The 24744-nt window shown below is 48.1% G+C and overlaps 1 protein-coding gene across 1 annotated transcript; it reads right to left on the bottom strand.

The window, feature by feature from the left end:
- Positions 1–8987: 8987 nt before the first annotated feature.
- On the bottom strand, positions 8988–22596 carry ESYT1 (extended synaptotagmin 1). The gene is made up of 31 exons (XM_014843872.3): positions 22022–22596; positions 20357–20398; positions 20037–20171; positions 19842–19915; positions 19641–19713; positions 19396–19485; positions 19158–19213; positions 18610–18733; positions 18347–18523; positions 18140–18222; positions 17799–17847; positions 17587–17673; positions 17394–17486; positions 17094–17165; positions 16853–16939; positions 15917–16066; positions 15434–15589; positions 15124–15300; positions 14875–14957; positions 14702–14750; positions 14503–14592; positions 14290–14385; positions 13942–14013; positions 13781–13867; positions 11381–11521; positions 11122–11264; positions 10917–11015; positions 10702–10833; positions 10519–10624; positions 10038–10087; positions 8988–9844 (listed from the first exon to the last, which is right to left on the bottom strand). The coding sequence occupies exons 1-31, from the start codon at positions 22415–22417 to the stop codon at positions 9805–9807; spliced, it is 3309 nt and encodes a 1102-aa protein (XP_014699358.1). The 5' UTR covers positions 22418–22596; the 3' UTR covers positions 8988–9804.
- Between the last annotated feature and the right edge of the window lie 2148 nt (positions 22597–24744).

The raw sequence follows: 24744 nt of genomic DNA, 5'->3' as shown, positions 1-24744 counted from the left end.
CTGGAGAAAATAGTGCCTTTGAGATGAAAATATCAAAGGATATAGAGGAAGACGGGAGCTAGGATGAGTGGCCATGGGAGTGAATGGTTGAAAGGGTAGTGAGGGGAAGGGCATTGGATTTGTGGAGAATATCCCTTAGGGCTCTTTCATTGGCAAGTAGCAAAACTCTAATTAAAACTGGCTAAACAGTAAAGAGGATTTGTTGGCTTATGTAATTGAAAAGTCAAGAGGTAGGCTTGGTTTTAGCTTCATTTTTTTTTCTTTGAGGAAGATTAGCCCTGAACTAACTGCTGCCAATCCTCCTCTTTTTGCTGAGGAAGACTGGTCCTGAGTTAACATCTGTGCCCATCTTCCTCTACTTTATATGTGGGACGCCTACCACAGCATGGCATACCAAGCGGTGCCATGTCCACACCCAGGATCCGAACTGGTGAACCCCAGGCCACCGAAGCGGAACGTGTACACTTAACTGCTGTGCCACCGGGCCGGCCCCTAGGTTCATTTTGATCCAGAAGTTGACAACGTAACAAAGGGATCCATTCTCTGGTTCTCTTGGCACTGTCCTTTGCCTGTCAGCATCTTCCTTGGGTCCCCTCCTGGAGCCAGATATGGCTTAGCTGCAACAGTTCCAGCTGTCATGCCCTTGTACCACGAGAGGAAGAGAGCGAGTTTCTCTTGACCATTGGAATCAATTCCTGGACTTCATTCTGACTAGACCGACTTAGAAAAATGCTCATCCACCCTTGATAGTCGCTATGACCAGGGAAATCTCATGCCCCGATTAGCTTAGGGATGGGTTATTGCCCACCCTATGGCAAAGAGGATGGTGTTGCTCTGATTCACTTAGGCCACTCGGTGTGTCCCTGTCATTGGAGGTGAATTGGAGTTGATCCAAAGGGAGAGGAGTAGAGAGGACATGGGGAGAAAACCAACAACGTCCACCACAATGAGGAACTATGCGGCTAGTTATTGAGTGACAAGATGCCAGGAAGATAGCAGTATTTGGGGTGCCACACCCTTCAGTAACTATTGAGTGTCCATGTATATAGAGAACGACAGAGATGAGAGAAGGTGGAGACCGTGTATCAGATTGGCATCATCTCCAAAGGAGCTGAGATTTTTCCTGCTCTGAGAATCATGACAGGGAAGCAGCACTGGGGCACAAGGAGAATGCGGACCCCACTTCCCAGTATAAGTGTATGGGGTTCAGGAAAGGGAGCACTGTCCCCTGGAGGCTGCTCCAGGTGAATGAAGTCTCTTGGAGGGTGAGCCAGGCTTCAGGGGAGGCAAGGTGAGCTTTGTGTAAATAAGGTAAAGAATTCCAGTGGCTGGCCCCGTGGCCGAGTGGCCGAGTGGTTAAGTTCGCGCACTCCGCTGCAGGCGGCCCAGTGTTTCGTTGGTTCGAATCCTGGGTGGGGACATGGCACTGCTCATTAAACCACGCTGAGGCAGCGTCCCACATGCCACAACTAGAAGGACCCACAACAAAGAATATACAACTATGTACTGGGGGGCTTTGGGGAGAAAAAGTAAAAAATAAAATCTTTAATAAAAAAAAAAAAAAAGAATTCCAGGGGTGGAGTGGGTGGGAGTGCTCTGTAGAACTAGGTCTGCAGCCAGCACAGGAAAGGTTTGAGAGGGAGGGAGCAGAGACGGTGTGGGGGCCCTTCGGCTCCTCTCAGCCCTTTATTCTTTGTCCCTTCCTTGTGTTCAGTTATGTGTTATAGTCACTCTGCTTGCCTGATCGCCCTACTCCTTCCTAGTTTTTTCGTTTTTCTGTTTTTATTGCAGTATGATTGACATATAGCATATTACTTTCAGGTGTACAATATGATTTTATATTTGTACACATTGTGAAATGATCACCCCTGTAAGTCTGGTTAACATCCATCACCCTACATATTTACAAAAAAATTTTTTTCTTGTGATAACCCTTTTTTATTGAAGTATAATTGATGTACAATATTCTGTTAGTTTCAGGTATAAATCATAGCAATTCGATATTTATACACATTATGAAATGATCACCACAATAAGTCTAGTGACCGTCCGTCACCCTACAAAGTTATTACAATATTATTGACTATACAGTGTCTTCCCTGTGTTGCACGTTACATCCCCATGACTGACTTATTTTATAACTGGAAGTTTGAGCCTCTTAATCCCCTTCACCTATTTTGCCTGCCCTCCCAAACCCTCCTCACTCTGGTAACCACCAGTTTGTTTCCGGTAGATTGTTTTAGATTCCACAAATCAGTGAGATCATCCAGTATTTGTCTTTCTCTGTCTGACTTATTTCACTTGGCATCATGCGCTCAAGGTCCCTCCATGTTGACACAAATGGCAAGATTTCCTTCTTTTTTATGGCTAAACAATTTTCCATTGTATGTATATACGACATTTTCTTCATCCGCTCATCTGTCGATGGACACTTAGGTTGTTCTATATCTTGGCTATGGTAAATAATGCTGTGAAATAATAATAACGTTGAGCCTCTTTTCATGTACCTGTTGGCCATCTGTCTGTCTTCTTTGGGAAAATGTCTGTTTCAAAATCTTCTACTCATTTTCTTTTTTAAAGATTGGCACCTGAGCTAACAACTGTTGCCAATCTTCTTTTTTTTAATTCTTCTCCCCAAAGCCCCCCAGTACAAAGTTGTATATTCTAGTTGAGGGCCCCTGGTTGTGCTATGTGGGACGCCGCCTCAATGTGGCCTGATGAGTGTTGCCTTGTCTGCGCCCAGGATCTGAACTACCAAAACCCTGGGCTGCTGAAGCAGAGCACATGAACTTAACCACTCAGCCACAGGGCGCCCCCCTGCCCATTTTCTAATAGGATTTTATTTTTATTTTTATTTTTTGCTATTGAGTGTAGGAGTTCTTTAAATATTTTATATATTAACCCCTTATCAGATAAATGATTTGCAAATGTTTTCTCCTGTTCAGCAGGTTGCTTTTTTACTTTGTTGATGGTCTCCTTTGCTGTGCAGAGGTTTTTAGTTTGATGTAGTCCCACTTGTTTATTTTTGCTTTTGTTGCCTTTGCTTTTGGTGTCAGATTGGTTTTTAGTTCTTTATGGCAGCATTGCCTTTTTTTTTTGTCCTGAGGAAGATTAGTCCTGAGCTAACCTCTTGGCAGCATTACCTTTACATGTCAGTTGTACCTATCTAGCACAATGCTCCACAAACCTTATCTGGATTCCAGCTCAAGATTAGAAAAGAAAATTGACAGGTGGAGGAGATTGCTGCTGGAGAGAAGGCTTTCTGACAGCACCAAGAAATGACAGTTGGTAATCTGACAGCGAGGGAAGAGGCAGGAAAATCTGTAAAAGTAGGTAAAATTTTGCCCATCAGTTGGCAAGGATTTTTTTTTAATTATAATATCCAGGAGAGAATACAGGAAAATACATTTTTGTGTAATGCTGGTGGGAGTGTAGAAAATTCATGTAATCTTCTTAGAATGCGGTTTGGAAGAATGTATTAAAAGTCATTAAAGTACAGAAGTACACCCAGCAATTCTACTTTCCCTAAGGAAATTATTTGAAATATATACAAATGTTTTTGTTTGTGTTCCCACAGTGAATAGCAAAACCTTGGTAAATACCTTCATTTCTGACAATAGAGAATCAGTTAAATAAACTATGGTGCAGTCATTCTGTGGAATTATACATAACCATTATAAATTATATTTTCAAAGAATTTTTGTTTCTTTTTTTATTTAAGTTTGTTGAGGTCATAATAGTTTATAACATTGTGAAATTTCAGGTGTACATTATTATTTGTCAGTCACCATATATATGTGCCCCTTTACCCCTTATGCCTGCCCCCCAAACCCCTTCCCCTCTGGTAACCACTAATCTGTTCTCTTTGTCAATGGATTTGTTTATCTTCCACATATGAGTGACATCGTACAGTGTTCGTCTTTCTCTCTCTGGCTTATTTCACTTAACATAATACCCTCAAGTTTCATCCATGTTGTTGCAAATGGGACCATTTTGTCTTTTTTTATGGCTGAGTAGTATTCCACTGTATATATATACCACATCTTCTTTATCCATTCATCAATTGATGGGCACTTGAGTTGCTTCCACGTCTTGGCTACTGTGAATAATGCAGCAATGAACATCGGGGTGCATAAGTCTCTTTGAACTGTTGATTTCAAGTTCTTTGGATAACTACCCAGTAGCGGGATAGCTGGGTCATATGGTATTTCTATTTTTAATTTTTTGAGAAATCTGCGTACTGTTTTTCATAGTGGCTGCAACAGTTTGCATTCCCACCAGCAGTGTATGAGGGTTCCCTTTTCTCCATGTCCTCTCCAACTTTTGTTGTTTTTTGTCTTGGTAATTATAGCCATTCTAACAGGTGTAAGGTGATATCTCATTGTAGTTTTTTTAATTATTTTTTATTTATTTTCATTTATTTATTTATTTATTTATTTATTTATTGAGGAAAATTAGCCCTGAGCTAACATCTGCTGCCAATCCTCCTCTTTTTGCTGAGGAAGGCTGGCCCTGAGCTAACATCCATGCCCATCTTCCTCTACTTTGTATGTGGGACACCTACCACAGCATGGCTTATCAAGGGGTGCCATATCCGCACCCGGAATCCAAACCAGCGAACCCTGGGCCACCAAAGCGGAATGTGCACACTTAACCACTGCACCACCGGGCCGGCCCACATAGTTGTCTACTTTAGTTGTGGGTCCTTCTAGTTGTGGTATGTGGGATGCCACCTCAGCATGGCCATATCAGGGCCGGGGATCCGAACCAGTGAAACCCTAGGATGCCGAAGCAGAGCGTTCGAACTTAACCACTCGGCCACGGGGCTGGCCCCTCATTATAGTTTTGATTTGCATTTCCCTGATGATTAGTGATGTTGAGCATCTTTTCATGTGCCTGTTGGCTAGCTGTAGATCTTCTTTGGAAAAATGTCTGTTCATGTCCTCTGCCCATTTTTGGATGGAGCTGTTTGTTTTTTTTGATGTTGAGTTATGTGAGTTCTTTATATATTTTGGGACCCTTCTGGGATGGGAGAATTTGTGCCACATCCTCTAGTTTTCTGGAAATGTAATTTCTTGAAGTGATGAACTGGGTCAAGAGTGCTTCTTAAAATCACACATTGTAAGATCCCTGGTTATATTATCTGAAGGTAGCTAGAACAGCAGGCCTTGGGCCACATGCCCAGTATTGAATAATTAGATGAGAGACCTTAGAAATATAAGTTCCTCTGCTATGTGTTTTTGGGGTTTTTCCCCCTTAAGTTTCTGGGTTGGGGGGAGAGGCAACCGAGATGGCTTGTTCATGGCTGCGGCTTGGGAGCCTCTTAAGTTGATGGGAAGGAAGTAGAGATGGCAGAAGAACCAGCAATGAATACAAAAGAGTTATTGAAAAAAATAGCTGAGTTAGTGGATGGCATGGAGTTTAAATTCAGCTTTTGCTAATAAGGTGAATTTTGACAACTCTTTCTGGAACTTCTTTTTTTTTTTTTTTTTGAGGAAGATTAGACCTGAGCTAACTACTGCCAGTCCTCCTCTTTTTGCTGAGGAAGGCTGGCCCTGAGGTAACATCTGTGCCCATCTTCCTCTACTTTGTATGTGGGTTGCCTACCACAGCATCTCATGACAAGCAGTGCCACGTCCGCACCCGGGATCTGAATTGGCGAACCCTGGGCCAGCGAGAAGCAGAACGTGCGTATTAACTGCTGGGCCACTGGGCCGGCCCCTGCTTGTGGAACTGAGTTTAGTCCTTTCCCCTGAGCCTTTCCTCTCCTCCCTGGGGAAGGGAAGATGATACAGCCCCCCTGAAGCAGTTATGAAATCTCCAAGTTCCTATTCCAGTGACCCTGTTTTAAGTTTTCCACTCTCCCTCCATCTTACCCACCTTTCAGGTGGTGGTTAGAACAGGCGGAGCGCAGCTTCTACAGCTTGCATTCCAGGAAGGGTCCCCAAAGGAGAATTCAAGGTGAGCGGATCTGAGTGGGTATAAAATGTTTTCCATTTATCTGCCTGTCAGGTAGGCCTGAAGCCTTTTTGGCTATGGCTAAACATGCCATTAGACATTCTCTGATCCTGTGCTGTGGCACAGAGCTTCCAGGTCCACCAGGTTTAGGAACCCTTCCCCTGGAAAGCCCATGAGACGATAATGGTCGGCAGACAATGCCTGGGTGACAGACTTCATCACTGACTGATGATGAGTCTCACCAGAAACTCAACAGCAGCTGACCTTGACCATCCTCAGTGGGACCCACGTTCTCGGTGGCTGCAACCACAGCAGGCTCTGACCACTAATTCAACTGACATGATTTGTGAATTGAATAAGGGCTTTTTAAAATCTTAACTTTCATTTTAATTAAATATGTATCGATATCTTCTCACATTTTTTTCCTTTAATTTTTTAATTTAAACAAAATTTTAGGGGCCGGCCCAGTGGCCGAGTGCTTAAGTTCACGTGCTCTGCTGTGGCCTAGGGTGTCGCCAGTTCAGATCCTGGGCGCGGACATGGCACCGCTTGTCAGGCCATGCTGAGGCGGCATCCCACATGCCACAATTAGAAGGACCCACAACTAAAATATACAACTATGTACTGGGCGTATTTGGGGAGAAAAAGTAGAAATGAAAAAAAAAGATTGGCAACAGTTAGCTCAGGTGCCAATCTTTAAAAAAAATTTTAATTAAGGTATAATTGACATATAACACACTAGCTTCAGGCATACAACATGATTCAAATATTTGTATACACTATGAAATGATCACCATAATAAATCTAGTTAACATCTGTCACCTTACATATAAAATTTTTTTTCTTGTGATGAGAAATTTTAAGATCTACTCTCTTAGAAGCTTCTGGAATACAGCACTGTAGTAACCACACTGCACATTACATCCCCATGACTTATTTTCTAACTGCAAGTTTGTACCTTTTGACCCCTTTACCCATTTTGCCCACCCCCTGCCTCTGGCAATCACCAATCTATTCTCTGTATCTGTGAGCTTGGGTTTTTTTTGTTTCTGTTTTTTTAGATTCCACACATAAGTAAGATCATATGGTATTTGTCTTTCTGACTTATTTCACTTAGCATAATGCCCTTGAGGTCAATCCACATTGTTGCAAACAGCAAGATTTCATTCTTTTTGGTGGCCGAATAATATCCTGTTGTATATATATGCCATATGTTGTTTACCCATTCACACACTGATGGACACATCAGCTTCCATATCTTGGCTATTGTAAATAATGCTGCAGTGAACACAGGGATGCATATATCTTTTCAGATTAGTAATATCGTTTTCTTTAGATAAATACCCAGAAATGGAATTGCTGGATCATATGGTAGTTCCATGTTTAGTTTTTTGAGGAGTCTCCATACTGTTTTCCATAGTGACTGCCACAGCTTACATTTTCACCAACAGTGCACAGGGATCCTCTTTCTCCACATCCTGCCAACACTTATTTCTTGTCTTTTTGGTAATAGCCATTCTAACATTGTGAGGTGGTATCTTGTGGTTTCAATTTGCATTCCTCAGATGAATAGTGATGCTGAGCATCTTTTCATGAACCTGTTGGCTATCTGCATGTCTTCTTTGGAAAAATGTCTATTCAGATCTCCTGCCCATTTTTTAATTGGATTGGGTTTTGGTTTTCCTTTTTTGCTATTGAGTTGTATGAGTTCTTTATACATTTTAGATATTAACCCCTTATCAGATATATGATTTACAAATATTTTCTCCCAGTCTTCATTTTGTTAATTTTTGCGTATGGTGTAAAATAGTGATCCAGTTTTCCCAACACTGTTTAAGAGACTGTCCTTTCTGCATTGTACATTCTTGGCTCCTTTGTTGTAAATTAATTGACCATATATGTGTGGGTTTATTTCTGAGCTCTGTTCTGTTCCATTTGATTTGTTTCTGTTTTTATGCTAATAGCATAATGTTTTGATTACTATAGCTTTGTAATATAGTTTGAAATCAGGGAGCATGATGCCTCCAGCTTTGTTCTTCTTTCTCAAGATAGCTTTGGCTATTTGGGGTTGTTTATAGTTCCATACAAATTTTAGGATTGTTTGTTCTCTCTGTGAAAAATGCTGTTGAAATTTTGAAAGGGATTGCATTGAACCTGTAGATTGTTTTGGGTAGTATAGACATTTTAACAATACTAATTCTTCTAATCCATGGAAAGACTCATCTTTCCATTTATCTGTGTTCTTCAATTTCTTTCATTAGTGTCTTGAGTTTTCAGTGTACAGGTCTTTGACTCCTTGATTAAATTTATTCCTAGGTATTTTATTCTTTTTGATGCAGTTTTAAATGGGGTTATTTTCTTAATTTCCCTGATAGTTCATTATTAGTGTAGAAAAGCAACAGATTTTTGTATATTGATTTTGTATCCTGCAACTTTTCTGAATGCTTTTATTAGTTCTAAGTTTTTTGTGGGTTTTCTTTATATGTCATCTGCAGTGAGTTTTACTTCCTTTCTAATTTGGATGCCTTTTATTTACTTTTCTTGCCCAATTGCTGTAAGATTTCCAATACTATGTTGAATAAAAGTAGCAAGAGTGGGCATCTTTGTCTTCTTTCTGATTTTAAAGGAAAAGCTTTCAGCTTTTCACCATTGAGTATGATGGGCTTGCCACTTATGACCTTTATTATGTCAAGATACATTCCCTCTATACTCATTCTGTTGAGTTTTTATCATAAATGGATGTTGAATTTTGTCAAATGCTTTTTCTGCATCTACTGAGATGCTCATATGATTTTTATCCTTCATTTTGTTTATGTGGTGTTATCACATTGATTGATTTGTGGATACTGAACCATCCTTGCATCCCTGGAATAAATCCCATTTGATCATAGTGTGTGATCCTTTTAATGTATTGCTTAATGTGGTTTGCTAATATTTTGTTGAGGACGAATACAGGCTTTTGACACTTGAAATAAACATCTGATGGGTAGGTTGGATTCCCTATCCTTAAGGAAAAGAGCCACAGCTGGTCTGAGTATAATGTTTAATATAAGATACAGTGGATTGGCAGAATTGGTGTAAAATTAAGATTCAGTTCTAGTCAGTGAGTTGACAGCCTAGGAACCTGGACAAAAAATTGCCCTGCTGTCCCAAGTCCTCCAAGGCCCTCTGCACAGCACCAGCTAGAGGCGCCAAGACTGATATCCACTACTTGAAGGCTTGGGTAGAATCCAGGTGTTCCCAATTCCCAGAGTGAATCAAGAGACTGGCCCTAGTCATCATAGCAGGTGTAATTTTCAGAACAGGCTTGAGGAAAGTGGGGATAGAACTGGACACAGGGGCCTGGGTTGCTGTACATTTGCTACATGCAGTAGTCCAAGAGGCTCTTAGCTTGACTGGTCAGCCTATCCACCTTCCCACTCATGTATTTACTCTCCCTGACTGTTCATGGTGGGGAAGAAGGTGACCTTCAAATTAAAAGAAAAAAGATCTTTCCAAAAGCTCTATTCGGCATAAGCTAATGCCACTGCTAGTGCTGCCAGTGGCCAGGCACAGATACAGAAGGCCCTGAGTTGGGAGGAAAGAAGAATGTGCAGGCAGAGAAATAGAAATAGCCAGCTCAGGTCTCCACCCCAGGAGCCCAGATGAATAAAGGCCGTGCAGTGAAGGGTAAAGTGGTCCTCCTCTTTGGTCAGGCAGAGGCCCTAGCATGGGCCTGGGAGGTGAGAGGGCTGAGGGGCACAGGCTCTGTCCTCAGGCCCTAGGCCTTAGGCTCATCACATTGACGCGGTGATGCAGCGAGAGGCAAGGCAAGGAGATGGCAGTCAGGCTGGCAATCCCCAGCTTCTAGGAGCTGCCTTTGTCCTTGTCATCCATGAGGTCATACCTGTGGAAACAAGCAGAGAAGGCTCAGAAAGATGACTCCTGTATACTCTTATAAATGAGACATGATCCAAGGGCTCTTATACTTCAGAGAATCAATGGCTCTCAGCTCAGACTGCATTCTTTTTTCCCTTCCTATGATTAGGATTTCTCCTACTTAAATATCCAGGCCCATCCCCAGCCCATCAGATACTCACCACTGGGCTGCACCCTGGGAAAGGTCTATCTCAGCGAGGTCCAACTGCACCTGTGTTGGAGGATGGTAGGGGCAAGATGTTATTGTGGTCTCCAAAGACCATGTCCCATCATCACACATTCCTGGTCCCAAACCAGTGCAGAGGTGAGTGGGTCACCTGGAGAGTAGTGTCACCTGGGGTGCTTCCTCCCTGCCAGGGACTATAGCCTTGGTACTGGCAGTTTCTTCTGCTGCTTCTCTTTTTTTTTTTTGGCTGAGAAAGGTTACCCTGAGCTAACATCCACTGCCAATCTTCCTCTTTTTGTATGTGAGCCACTGCCACAGCATGGCCACTGACAGGCGAGTGGTGTAGGTCCACACCTGGGAACTGAACCTGGGCCACCAAAGCAGAGCATGCCAAACTTAACCACTAGGCCACTGGGGCTGGCCCTACTGGCACCTTCTGACTCTCACCTTTGCCCTGCCCATCCTTGCCCTCTTACCTTTCCCAACAGCTCACGTTCTCTTGACATGAAGGAGGAATTAGACTTCACAGAGATGTCCAGCTTTCGCCGAAGAGCCTCATCCAGGGGCAGTTCCCACTCAAACCTGGGGAGGGATAAGTGTTGGGGGCAGGGCTCCTTCCTGAGCCTGCCGTCTCTCCACCTGAATGCCCACTGACTGACCGTTCATTGAATTCAGGATTTAGGGTCCTCTTCTTCTGTGAGGTCTTCCTCTTGGTGCCTCGATTCTTATCTGGCAGTAGCAACAGTGACACGTAGGGGTCAGGGGGATCCCGTCCATTCTGTCGAAGGGCCCTGCAACAGGAGGATAAAGGTGATAAGGTAACCCAAGGGAAGGGATGGAGGGAACCTGGAGGACAGGACAGATGGAGTCTCACCGGCAACTGTGAACAATGCTGACCAGCTTTCGTTCTTCACTGTAGTACCAAACAGTCAGTTTCACCTGGCCCAGAGGCCCAGCTGGGGCCTCAACGGGACTGTGGAGAGATGGAGATAGGTCTGGGAGAAGGGAGTGCCTAGGGAGCCTGTAGCTGCTCCATTATATTCCTCACTGCATCCCATCTTTCTGTCCCAGCCCTTTACCTGTCACCATGTGTTAGGCGCTGCCGGAGCTCTGGGGCTGAGGAGGTGATGTGAGGGAGTCCCCCCCAGAGCTCTGGTTCTTCACTCAGAGACGAGGAGCTGTGGCTATGAGCTTCCACTCCCGAGTGCTGGGACACCAGGATCTAGGTGGACAGGAAAGCTGTCAGCTGGGCAGAGTCCTGCTCAGCTCCCTCCTGTGAGGACACAGCCCTCTGTTCCTGCCCTCCCTCCTCCCTGCCCACCATCTCCTGGCACTCACCCCTAGCTGTGCTCTCAGGAGCACCTGCCCTTGACCATTGTTGAGTGTAAACCAGCGGTCTAAGCAGAGCCGGTCAGCCACAAGGAGCTCCGAGAGGGGCAGGGATAATGAGCCCAGTGCACCAGTCCCCTCGCCCCGAACCTGTGGAGCAACAGGACTGTGATCAAGAGATAAATGATTTAATCCTGGTGTTCCAGGTCCAAACGCTTGGACTTGGCTATTTTGGAGAGAGACTCCCTTTTGTGAAGGGCAGGGAAGCCATAGTAACAGTGCTGGTCCTGCCTCCCTCCCTTCCTTCCTTCCTTTTTTTTTGGTGAGGAAGATTGGTCCTGATCTAACAGCTGTGCTGATCTGCCTCTATTTTGTATGTGGGATGCCACCACAGCATGGCTGATGAGCAGTGTGTAGGTTTGCACCCACGATCTGAACCTGTGAACACCAGGCTACAGAAGTGGAGTGCATGAACCTAACCACTATGCCACCAAGCCAGCCCCTCTTCCTTTCTTTTTTTTTGAGGAAGATTAGTCCTTGGCTAACATCTGCTGCCAATCCTCCTCTTTTTGCTGAGGAAGACTAGCCCTAAGCTAACATCCATGCCCATCTTCCTCTACTTTATAAGTGGGACGCCTGCCACAGCATGGCTTGACAAGTGGTGTGTAGGTCCGCACCCGGGATCCAAACTGGTGAACCCTGGGCCGCCAAAGTGGAACGTGTGAACTTAACTGCTGTGCCACCAGGCCGGCACCCCCTTCCTTTCTCAACTGGGGTAGACTGTATTTTCTTTACTTTCTGAGCTTTCACAAATTATACCAGTAATACCTGTACAGGGTGGAGATTTTTCCATACTCCAAATGTAATGACTTTTCAAACCTTCCTGTTTTCTTTGTTCTGGCATAATTCTAACTAACATGCCTATGTCTCCATTTCATGATTTGCCAACTTAATATCTACTGACTCCCCGCTGTGCAAGGTGAGGAACTGAGCTCATGTGCACCTCTTCTCTACTTCTGCTGGTGTTAACAGTTACATTATTTCAAATTCTGGTTCCTATTCACGTGATTCTCTACTTGTTCTAGCAACTTAAGAAGGTATTTCTTGACTCCTCACTCCCTAAGAAGAGGAAATCAGCACTTCCATGTTACCTCCCGCCCAGCCTCTCCCTTCCTCCCACACCTCTTCACTTTTGTTCACCCTCAACCCACTGAAATCTACTTTCTACTCCATTCACGCCACTGAAGTTGCTCCAATAATCAGTGACCTCTTGGTTTCCAAAGTCAGCGAATCATTTTCAGTCATCTGATTTTACCCCTCGGCAATATGTGGCCACTTCCTTTCTTTGGAAACGTTCTTCTTTTGGCTTCTGTAACACACTCTTTCCTGGTGAGGGTCCCACTGCCCTGGCTACACTGCAGGCCCCTGAAGGGCTCTTCTTCCTCCATCTGCCCTTTAACTGCTGGAGCGCCCAGGGTGTGCATCCTTTGCCTTCTTTTCACACTACACACGCCCTAAGAGATTTCGTTCACACCCAAGACTGCAATTGCTACCTGTTGCTTGCTCATGATGCGCAAACAAGAGGGAGAGGGAAGAACACCATAATGGGCCAGAGATCTACCGTCTGGGTGGATGTCTCCTCGGATAACCCTCCGAGATCTCAAATGCAAAAACACCTGCTTTGTGCATTCCCTACATAGGCAATGGCACCTTTTTCTGTCCAGCCACCCCATGCCAAAAACCCAGGTGTTAGCATCTGAGCTGTTCCCTGTTCCTCCACCCCCTCCATGTCAAAATCACCACCAAATGCCATCCGGCCTTTGTCATTTCGTGCTTCATTTACTCTAATGGTCTCTTAACTGATCTACCTGCCCCCACTGCTGTCCTCCTCCAGCGCATTCTTTACCTTGCTGTCAGCACAGCCTCCTAAAATGCAAATCTGGATGTGTCACCTTCATTCCTTCAAATGCTTCCCTGTGACTTTAGGATAAATTCCAGATTCTTAGCAGAATATTCAAGAGCCCCTGTGATTTTACTCCTGCCAGCCTCTCGAATCTGTAATCTGCCTTCTTTCTCCTCCATTCTCTTCTGAGCCTGAAGAGTTTTCCTGAGCTTCCTTTCTTGGTCAGAGCCTGTTTACCCTTAGGCTCAGGGGTCACCTAAGGACGCCTTTCCTACTCCCTCCACCTTTTCCCCTAGTCAGAGTCAGACCCCTCCTCTTCCCCACAATGCCTTTTATCTCAGCAGGTATTATTTTGGAAGTATGCTCTGGTTATTTTTATCCCAAAAGAGAGAGTGAGCTCCATAAAGATGAGAACCAGATCTCTTATCTCTGAACGCCTGTGCCTGTGTCAGTGCCTGGCCCATGGCGGGACTCTACAGAATGTTTCTGGAATGAATTTATAGTACCTGCAACTCCAGGCTCTCACTGTTCGGTTTCCTGATGAGAAAGGAGGCAGTCTCGTCCCAGATAGGGGCTGAAGTTTGGGCGACAGTCTGGTGGAGATGAGGGCTTATGATCAGTGGTTGAAACTCCCTCCTCCTCTCAGCTGTCCCACATTTCCTATTACCTTCGTCTTATGAGTAGCATCTCCCACGGTGAGAGTGGCATAAGGGCTGGGAGGCTTGGTGCCCTTTCGGAGCTGCAGAGAGAACATGGTGTTAGTCTTAAATTTGGCCCTAGTTAGACAGATCCACCCCTCCCCTCACAAGTGACATCTACAGCCAGCGGCCATGTCCCCATTATCACTTGACAGCCACCACCCCTGTGGCCACGGACAGACATTTCTTCCCACCACAGCACAACCCTGGGAAAGAGAGGAATTTGGAATTTACTGTTCCAAATATACCAGGAGCATCTAGACCTGAGGGTGGCGGAAGAAGGGCCAGGCGCTACGGGCATGGGGAGCAGGGCTCACCGGCAGATCCTCAGCCCGTTCTAGGTAGACAGACAACAGGGCCGCCGCCAGTTCTGCACTCTTCTGGGTCTGAATCAAACTGTTCACCTGTAGCACCTGGGGAGGGTACACAGGGCTCGGAGTGTGCTGACTGACACCCCGGGGCCTGGCATCTGCCTTGAAGGCTCAGAGACGAGTTCAGCGTGACCCACCTGGGGTCCCTTCCTTCCTCACCTCCTCTAACTCAGCAGCAGTGGGACGGGGGCTCAAACGCTCCAGACGCAAGTGCAGACGGCCAGATGGGACGTCCTCCAGGGTGAGCCACTGTGGAAGTAGGCAGGGTTCAGACTTGGGGATGTGGGGACAGAGGGACCATGAGAGTGAGATGTGGGTCACGACCAGGAGGGACTGTTGACTCTGACCCCATGCTCACCTCATCAAGGAAGCCACTGTTGAGAACTGTGGTGAGACTCACTTTACACCTGTGGAGGAGAAAGGTTAAGAAAAGGCCGATGGTCACAGCCAAACCCCTGTCTCCCCGAGGCCAGACTTCCAGGGCACACAGAGGCCCAGCCTGGTTGCCCCTCTGGAGTCCTACCCTCTCACCTGCCCAGAAAGTCATCCTTGTCCAGGTCCTTGTCAAAAACCTCAACCTCCAGCTCTTGGCCTGGAATTGATGTAACGATCACCTAGTGGGAGGAAATAGTACGGACAAAGGGGATTCCCTTCTTTTCTTCTCCAAATGACTGGACCCCCCCCCAATCAACTGAGCTCCAGAGGTTTTCTGAAGCACTCTCAGAGCTAGGTGGAAGAACAGGGCGGGACTGGGAAGAGGCCTGGCCACTCGATTCTGACCTCAAAAACCTCATTCCAGCGGGGATTGAGATCTTCCCGAATAACACGGCTCCGGAAGCTTCGTCCTGCCAGCTTTAGTTTGACATAGGGGTCTGACTTGCCCTTCACCAAACCCCCCAAGAAACGGTCTTTGGCAATCAGGTCCTGGGCCTCTAATACATGGATCCGAAGCACATTCTGTAAAAGGGACAGACAGGGGCACCAGAGAGCAGTCAAAGAGAGAGAAACCTGTCAGAACCAGACCTGAAACAGGCTTTATACATCTAGGGGTTGGTGAACGGACCCTAGTCCTTTCTGGATATAAACTCACCTCAGTCCCAAAGTGACTGTCAGGAGTAGTGTGACAGGGTCGAGGTGGGATGTCCACACTGCTGCCTATCTGAGGATTCTCATTGTCCAGGTCCCAAGGCCCAGGAGAATCAGGCATGGCAGGGAAGCGCAATTCTGATGAATCCAAATACAAGATCTGTGAAGGGTAATGCGATTGTCAAATCAAAGAAGTGCAGCTAGCCACCAGCAGGCAAGGTACGTGGGGTGGGGGCAGAGTAGGGGCTTGGACAGGAAACCAAGTCCCTGCCTTGTCTGGGCTCGTCTCCAGAGGGTTCCCTCCACACTTGCCCTGCTCATACACCATTTCTTTCCCCAGTTAGATGAGCAAACATTTTTTATGTGCCTGCTCGGTGCTTCCACATGTACTAGCTCATTTAATCTTAGAGGATTCCCCTTCCTTACTCTTCATACCAAGGAATCCACAAGGCCCTTCCCCACCCTCACACTTCCTCCATCTCCATACCCTCATAACCAGCTTCATGTAGAGCCTGGTGTTTGGGCCAGAGCTGCTGAGCTGGAACCACTGGTCCAGGGTGAGTTCAGGGGCAGTCAGCAGGCGAGCCAGAGGCAGGGTCAGTGCCCCTAAAGTCAGGGCCCTGGAGTCATCCTTCACCTGTAGGCACAGGATTGGGGGATGTAGTGAAGAGATTAGGGAGAAGGGAGACATACTGGGGAAATTTACAACATGGCTGCAGCTTTATTCTCTCTGTGCCAATCACAAACCTTCTGCTCCACTCAAGGCCATCTTTCTCCAGTCCTCTGCCCAGTCCATGGTCCCTTCCAACTTTGTTCATTCTGTTCCCTTTACCTGAAAAATTCTCATTCTCCTTCTCTCTGCCTATTGAAATCCTACTTATCCCTTCAAGGCCCACTTAAAATCCTAGTTCCTTCACAAAATCTCTCTAGTTACTCCAGCCTCTATACCTTTCTCTGGCCATCCTTAGCACTGTACTATGGGAATTTTACATGCACTAGTTAATATTTAATCATTCTTGGATATATTATATATATATCATCCTTGGTTTTATATATGTGTGTCTTGTCAGTTATGAAACTAACGAGTAAGTTTTGTGAAGGCAGATACTCTGTTTTATGCTTTTTCTATGAACTTTAAAATGCTAGGTATCTAAGAGGTACTCAATATGTTCTTTTTTAAAGAAATAATTTTATTGAGGCATAATTTACACACCATAAAATCACTCATTTTGAGTGTACAATTCTTAATTATAAAAAACGATTCTAGAGTGATAAGTGGGGAATAGCAGAGAGAGAGTGGAGGAGGTGGAGAAACTAGGCAGATTGAAAAGAGTTCAAAGGAGAAGATGGAGAGAAGAAATGATCGAGATCTGGGAAGACCGAACAGGGTACTGAGGAGGGGCCAAATAGGTGATTATCTCACCTGCACATCAAGCTCCTGGCTTCGAGGGTCTTGCAGGAAGAACCGGAAGGCCTCCTCCCACACTGGGCAGTTGGTGCTGTAGAGTGCCTGGAGATGTGCAGGATGTGATTAAGGGCACCTGCACAGTACCGTTCCTGTTTCTCCAGAACACCTAGCCCTTGCAGGCATTCTAACTGGGAGACTTAATCCCAAGAATGGTCCTCCCTCCCCCTGGGCCCACACATGACGTCTTGGCCCTCACCTTGCTCTCCTGGGTCACATCCTGAATTGACAGCTGTACCATGGGGTTAGGTTCCTTGTTCCCCTTCTTCAGCTGTAGGGGGTAAAATTCAGAAGTCACCATCTTGGGTGTTTTGGTTTTGTTTCAGAGAAGGAAGGTGGGCTCTCATCAGAATCTTTTCTCTGACGTGGCTCTGATCCCCTCCTTGGAACCCTTGTGTCACACATTGTTGCTTCAAGAGCAAAGCAGGCTGGGGCAAGGGAGGGTGTGGGAATGTGCATCAGGGTTCCCTGTTCACCTGTCCTCAGAAACCACACTCACAGGAAGATCCTGGGCCCGATCCAGATAGACAGCTAAGATGGCAGCTGATGGGGGCTCTGGTCGGGAGGAGATGCCTCGATTCCACTGTAGAACCTGAGGGGTTGGTAGTAGTCAGACCTTGGTTCCCCCCAGGTCCCTATACTTCCAGCGACCTATTTCTCCCTACAAGCTTCCTGTTTCCCATGTTGGTTACCTCCTCCAGTTTTTCTGCATCTGGCAAAAGCGACAGCCATTCTAGCCTTAGGTGAACTTGGCCTTGCCCGCCTTGAAGAGGGAACCACTGGAAGGAGAGGTAGAAGAGAATGAGGTGTAGTAGAGATCAGACACCCACCTCTCCCCTGCCAGTGCAGCAACTATTGTCTGCTCAGTGGGTGAGACACCCCCCTTTCTCTTCTCTCAACTTACATCATCCAGTACTCCAGCCTGCAATACCTTCCCTACATCCAGCTTCATTCTGGGGGGTGAGGGGAGAGGGAGCGGCAATGAAAGGGAAAAAAGAGGAGTGTTATAATTAGTAGCATGACACTGGCCCTTCACTCACCCACCTAGAAATAACTGGCAGATCTCAGACTCCCTTCAACTTATACTCAGGAAACATTTATGTGTATGTGTGCATGTGAGGACGAGGGGTGGGGAGGTTGGGAAGGAAAATGATACATGATTCTCAGGCCCAAAAAAGGGTTATAATTACCCCTGGGACCTTGTAGCATTGGGGCTTTAGAATCCTAACAGAGGCAGAGTCTCACCTGCCCAGAAAGTCATCTTTGTCTGGATCCTTGTCAAACACCTCCACCTCAATCTCCTGCCCTGGGACCTCGTGTACTATCACCTGAAGAACACAGAGGGATCAGGGCCTCATGGGCTGCAGTTGCAAGGAGCATCAATCAGCATCTTCTTTCACAACCTCCTGGGGCCGCCCCATTCCACACAGCCCCACTCCTCAGCTCTCCCACCTCATAAGTCTCTCCCCACTGGGGGTTGAGTTCCTCATTGATGACACGACTGCAGAACGTCTGGGTGCCCACTCTCACAAGCGCGTAGGGGTCTGACTTGCCCTCAATCAGGCCCTTGACGTATTTGTCCTTGGAGCTCAGCCGTCGAGCAGCAAGCAGATGAATCCGAATAATGCCCTGAGAGCAGGAATCAGATAATGAGAAACTAAGGACGCAGCACAGGGTCAGAGAGAAGGATCTATCTCCTGGGGAAGAGGCCATACCCTGGGAAGAGGGGAACGCAACTGGGCCACATCTTGAAGGTCAGGCACAAGGGGCACCAATAATCGGTTGGGCAACACGAGAAAGGCAGCGATAGAATCCATTATCATGGTGTCAGAGAGTGAGCTAAATGGAGGAGTAGAAGAGGAAGTGAGTGTAGCCCCACCTTCCAGTATCCCCCCAGCCCCAGCTCCGTTCCCACAACCAAGAGAGACCTAAAGCTAGAGGGTAGTCCTGTCTTGAAAATCTCTTTTTGCTACTTCTACCCTAATTTCCCTCCCACTGCTCTGTCCCTTCACTGCCATCCCGGCTCTTCTTTCTCTTACTGCCCCTGCTGAACAGTCTGCAGCCCTCTTGGTTCTCTACCAAAATGCATGCTGCCCCCGCAGAAGAAGAGTTACAGTATGAAACTTTTCAAGGGTATCTGTCTTATCCCTCCAACTAGGGTCAAGGTCCTGCTGGCACCGGCAGCACTCTTTACTGTTTTGTATCCCTTAAACCCCAGGCCAGGGCTGGAACACTTAGCAGGTGCTCAGTAAGTCCCTGATACCTGAGTCCTGGGATATCCAGCAGGTTGGTCATCCCTGTCCAGTTGATATCTAGGGTCTGGAAGGGAAGGGCAGGGGGATCAGCACAGAGCCTATGGTGGTGTGGTCACACCCACCCAACAATTGCCAGACCCCTCAGCCTTCTTGTCAATTCCCTCCAACCATTCCTCATAGCTGGCAGCCTCACCCTCCCAATCCTGTTCCCCCTGCTTCCCCATCCCCCTCAACGTTTTCCCTTACCGGGCGTCGGATAAAGAACATTGACACAGCCCCCACGATAGGAAGGTCCCCAATGAGTGGCTCAAGGATCACCCGCAAGACACCATGTAGCTGGGGCAAAAGAAGATCAAAGCCTTTCCTCAGAAAAGGACTTCTCCCCCTCCCACACTTCCCAGCCTTGGTTTTTCCAACCTCCCACTTCCCCATGTCCAGTGAAACTTAGGGCAAAGGCTCCTTATTATGGGGGCCCCTGACATCTGCCGCACCTGCATGCCCTTGACTCCTGCTTTGCAGAAATATTTCTTCACTTCCACATCAATCTGTACGTCACCTACATAGCTGGGGATTGGTGAGGAAGAAAACAAAGAGGGTTAGTACTACGCTGAAGGGGGGCAGGGGGAGTGAAGTAGTCAGAGGGACCAGGATCCTGTTGAAGGGGAAGTGGGAAGACTGGTGAGTGGCATTACCTGATGTTCAAGTCCAGCAGGATCTGTTGTTTGCTCTGACCAGTGTGAACTTTGACTCCTAGGATGCGCAATGGCTGGAGAGAGATGAGTTCTTGAGAGAGAGGAGAAGGAACGGGAGGGGTACCCCAGTCCCCTTTCGCCACCCACCTTCCCTATCCCATCTTTTCCCTTCCATTATTTTACCCCTACGTATACCTTTTCACCCAGTTCCACTCGTGTAAATGTGAATGTTTGCAGGTGGGTGTTAGATCCTCGAACAGCTGGGGCCACAGTTTCAGCCAAAAGCTTCTCCATATACTGGCCCAGGAAGGGCCAGACCTGGGCCACAATCTGAGAGGAGAGGGAGCCCATCATAGGAGAGCCCAATCCTCCCTCTAAAGGCAAGTTCCTTCAGAATCCTCCCGACAGGGGGCCCTGGGAACTAGGCTAGAATTGAGGTGTGGTAGGGCCTGGCAAGAGGAACGAACCCCATGCCCCCCTCGTGAAAAATAAAAATCAAGACAATCAACCCTCACCTTATTTAGCCACTCAGCCTTTTCCACATCTGGGAAGCTGACCTGGAGGTGGGGAAGGCAGAGATAAAGATGAGCACACGCTCCACCAGTGATTTCCTACTAAGATGCCAGGTGGGATGCCCACAGAGAAAAGAAAACATAAGTGTGACCGGGCCTCCTCCCACTCAGGGGCTGGGGGAGGGGTTAGGATGTCCTGAGGATTCATTCCTCCCCAGGGCAGGGGGGCACTGTGGTCTCTCTGACAAGGGGAGCTGACAGGGTGTAGGCCACACAGAGCAGTTTTGTGGATAGCTCAGGGATGTGAAATGATGACAGCTGCTGGGGCACAGAAGAGAAGGGAGAAGGACACATTCTTTCTGAAGGGGGAGGTCCTGTCAAATCAGAGTTTGAGGAGGAAATCCTGGGATTGGAGAAGTCCTGGTTCCTTTTTCCAGCCTTCCTTCCTCCCCTCGGACTGGGGCTTGTACACCAAGAAGGTGAAGAGGGAACCAGCTCCTGGAGTCAGGGAGGGGCCAGAAGAGCTACTTGGGCCCTGGCCGTGTTTTTTCTTTCTTTCTTTTTATCAGTGTGACTCCTTTTATAGGAAAGAAGGAAGTGCTTTGAGTGGAGGGGAAGAGATGGGGTAGCTGCTTCAGGAGAAAGATTAGTTTCCATGATGAGTAGGGGGAACAGAGACAGCTGCTGCCTGAGCAATGAGTCCCCTAGGACCGTTTCTCCTCCTTTCTCCTCCCCAGTCGAGGGCCTGGGCACCATGGCTCTGCCTGCCTAGTGTCAACTTTGATTCCTCTCTTCTGCCATCGTCCCCCTAGACCGGCACCTCTGCTAAGGAGAAGCAGGACCGGAGGGGCAGGGAGGGGCCGGGTAACGGGGTGCAGCCTCTGCTAGGTCAGAGAGAAGGCATCCGGCCCCTCACCACAGGAGAGGGGGCGTAGAAATAAGGGTCCTGGCCCCAACCAAGCACGCGCAGCCCACAGTCCGGAAAAGGGTGGGGCCGGCCAGGGGCGGTGGAGTGTGGGCAACGGGCACTGCCGCAGTCGCACTCCCCTCCCCCAGCACCCCCGCCCTTCGGCCAGCAGCTGCCTCCGCTGCGCTGCGGCCCGGCCGCCTGAGGCTGGAAGGCGAGGGCCAGAGGATTGGTCCAGGTGCGGGGGCTTGGCGGGGCAGTGCTCCCGGGGCTGGTTCCCAGCGGGTACCCGGGGATAAGAGGGGGGGAAAGCAAGAAGAACCCATGGCCTTAAATAGGTACAAAGTCTTGAGAGGACAGGAGAGGAGAGGGAACCCTCAGAGCGGCAGCGGTTTCGGGGATGCCCAGGAGCGGCCGCGGCGCGAGTGGCCCCAGGGCGAGGAGGGGCGCTCGAGCGGCCTGGCGGGGAGGGAGGCGGGCTCCCCGAACATTACTGCTCTTGCCAAGCGGAGAGGAAGGAGGACTGATTCTGTGTAAGGATCCGGATCTGGGCGTGCGGGGGGGCGGGGGAGAGGAGACTGGAGAGCCGGTCCCAAGAGTGGCGCGTCCCAGAGGCTGGCGGCCAGCGGGGTGAGAGGGGAAAGTCTGGGGACCACTGTCCCAAGGGCGGGGCGCTGACTTTAGGGTAGGGAGGGAGAGCCCTAGAACTGAGGGGCTAGAAGGGGACTCTACTGCACTGAGGATCGAGGGTGGTCGCTCACCCAGGCAGGTAGCTCTCGATGGCTCATATAAAGTGTTTTCGCCGTGAGCTGCTCCTCGTCGTCCAGCAGCTGCCGCGCTACTCGAAGACTCCGTTCTTTCTTGTCGCGGACCCGGCGCCAGCCCAGGTAGAGGGCGAGGCCGAAGAGCACGAAACCCACGCTGAGTCCTATTGCCCCGGCCAGGTACACCGGCACCAGCACCAGCAACCGCCGCCCGAACGAAGACAGCACCGCCAGGGCCTCACCGGCAGCACTTGGGGCGGCGGGTTGGTTCCCAGAACTCGGATTCGGCTTCGTGTGAGCAGTGGGGGGCTGGTCAGGGGGGTCAGAAGGAGCAGAGGGCTGCTCCACGGGGCTGGGGCTGGGGCTGGAGTCGTCTCCAGGGGAGCGCTCCATGGTGCCACCTCTGGGAGGATCCGCCCGACCCACACAACGGCTAGAGGTTGCCTCGTCTCGCAACTAGGTCCCGCTGCAAACCGTAAACCCCAGAATGGGGGAGGGGACTTCAAGCCACGCCCCCTCTTTCTGGCGGCTCGGGTTGGTGCGCACCTCACAGACTAAGGTGGAGTCGAAAGATTGAAACCCTGCCTCTCTTCCGCGGGCCTGGGAGAGGCCTCCGGAGAGGCAGGACCTCCTTGATTGGACCAGCGTGCCAAGATGGGAGGTCTGAGATGGCGGGAAAAGGAGGAAAGAGGCTAAAGAGAGGCATTTGATTGGCCAGAAAGAGAAGGAGGCGTGGTGTACCATTTAAAGAAGGGAGCCGGGCCCAGGAGGTCCCCCACGTGGGACTGGAGCGCCTGTGGTATGACGTCATGCAGAGCCGCACCGCCAATTACTGGGTTTTTGAAGGAGTTGGAGTTGCGAGGTTCAGTTGTGAAGGGTCAGGATTGCCTTCCAATCCATTCGGACGGTTTGGCAGGGTTTGGTCGAGATTCCTACATGTTGATTTGTCAGCTTTCCCTAGCTTTTATACTCTAAGCACATTTCTTATCCTTCAATTTTTTTCCTGGCTGTACTTACAAAAAGAAAGGAAGATATGCTATTGGGAATGAAAATGTTCGATGACCAACCCTGTCTATCGTGTCCCCAGTCCTCTACGTTCTCTATGCAGTGTAACGACAGACACTAGAGAAAACTGGAGAATCCAAGAATTACAGAGTTGAGACAAACCAGCATTCAGGGAAGGGGGGAGGGGGGCGACGCGGAGTGAAGAGGAAGTGAGACTTGCTTTCTTTTTAGAACTCTCCCAGAGTTAGTCCATTCTATCTCTATCAGAGGGCAGATTAAAACAATGGACTCCAGAAACGAAGGAGGGGGGAGCGGGGGGAAGGGGGGACGAGGGTCAGCTGCACGCTGCAGCAGAAATGATTACACTTTCCAAGAATTTCCTGACCCTGAGGAACTGCTAGGACACTAAATTGAGAAACCAAGAGTAATGAGATGATTCTTTTTCTCACTTGCCTGAGTTGGAAGGAAGGTTTGGAATACAGTCAGATGTGGAACTAACGCAGTTCTACATTGTACCGTGCAGGTTTAGGAAGGGAAAAGTGCAGGGTACTGATGATGACCACTGTTACTAGTGAACTGAACTCAGAGGTGGAGTGTTGTCCAGAGACACAGAAACTAGACTGACTGGAAGCCCAGGAGAGAAGGGTTGGTCATAAGATGATTACCTTTTAATGCAGTATATGTGGGTCCTGTTGTGTTACTCTGTTTGATGCAGCAGGAGAACTAGGGTTGACTGCTGGGGAGAGATTAGATCTCCAGCTGATAAATTTTATCTGGCTCTGCAGGGCATAGATTTCATCAGGCTGTGTTTCATCAAAGCTGCTTAAAACCAATTGCTGCCCAGCCTTCCTCTTTTAATTTTAAACTTTCTTACTTCCCTTTCTCTACTTCTTTGAGGCTAACAGTGTCTAGACTGCTTCATTCAGTTTGCAGAACTGTATAAAGAACAATTTTCTATCTGCCTCCTATATCCTCCTTATACTTAGAGGTGAGGAGGTAGAAAAAGAGCTCAAGGAATTTGGAGGAGATAAAAGTGATCGGCTCACCAACTGATGAAGCAGAACTATAGCAGGAAAATAGATGAACCTCCTTAGTGGGAAACCTCTCTATAAACTGAAAATTGCAAAGCACTGGAGTAGGGGGAGGGGGTCCCTCAGACGGGAGGATGGACAGGGTGACCTATGGAGGTTCCTTTCCAAACTCCTCCCCTTTCTCACCCCATCTAGATTATCAGACACCCCCCCCCCCCCCCGAAGATGGTATATGGAGGATGAAAGCTCAGCCTCAGGAAGGTCTCTTCCAAGCTGGGACCCAGGAGCCACAGGATCAACAGCTGCAATGCAGGCACCAGAACAAGTAAACAGGGTGGGTCCCCGCCCATTGCCAATTCTGCTGCCCAGGTGCCACCTGGTGGTGGTAAGCAGTAAGTGGGTAACAGGAAAAGGATGGCCATTTGTTAGAGGAAGTGTCTAAGTAAGGAGAGCACCAAGATTTCCTGGATTTGCAATCTGCATTTATATGTAAACTACAATTGCCCCCTAGGGGAGGCAGAGGGTTGGATGTGGTAACCTGGTCCCAGCCCACTCTCCAAGATGGAAGGGGCAACAGGATTTGAGGAAATTTCCTCTGTATTATTCCTTGCAGGTTACTGCAAAGTAGTGGTCCCATTGTTGGATGGCTCTATCATTAGAACTTTCATACCAAGTCTGGAGTCA

This window comes from Equus asinus, chromosome 22 (genome assembly GCF_041296235.1).
Source record: "Equus asinus isolate D_3611 breed Donkey chromosome 22, EquAss-T2T_v2, whole genome shotgun sequence".
NCBI lineage: Eukaryota > Metazoa > Chordata > Mammalia > Perissodactyla > Equidae > Equus > Equus asinus.
Note: the sequence above shows the minus strand (reverse complement) of the source record. Positions and strands in the feature narration are given on the sequence as shown.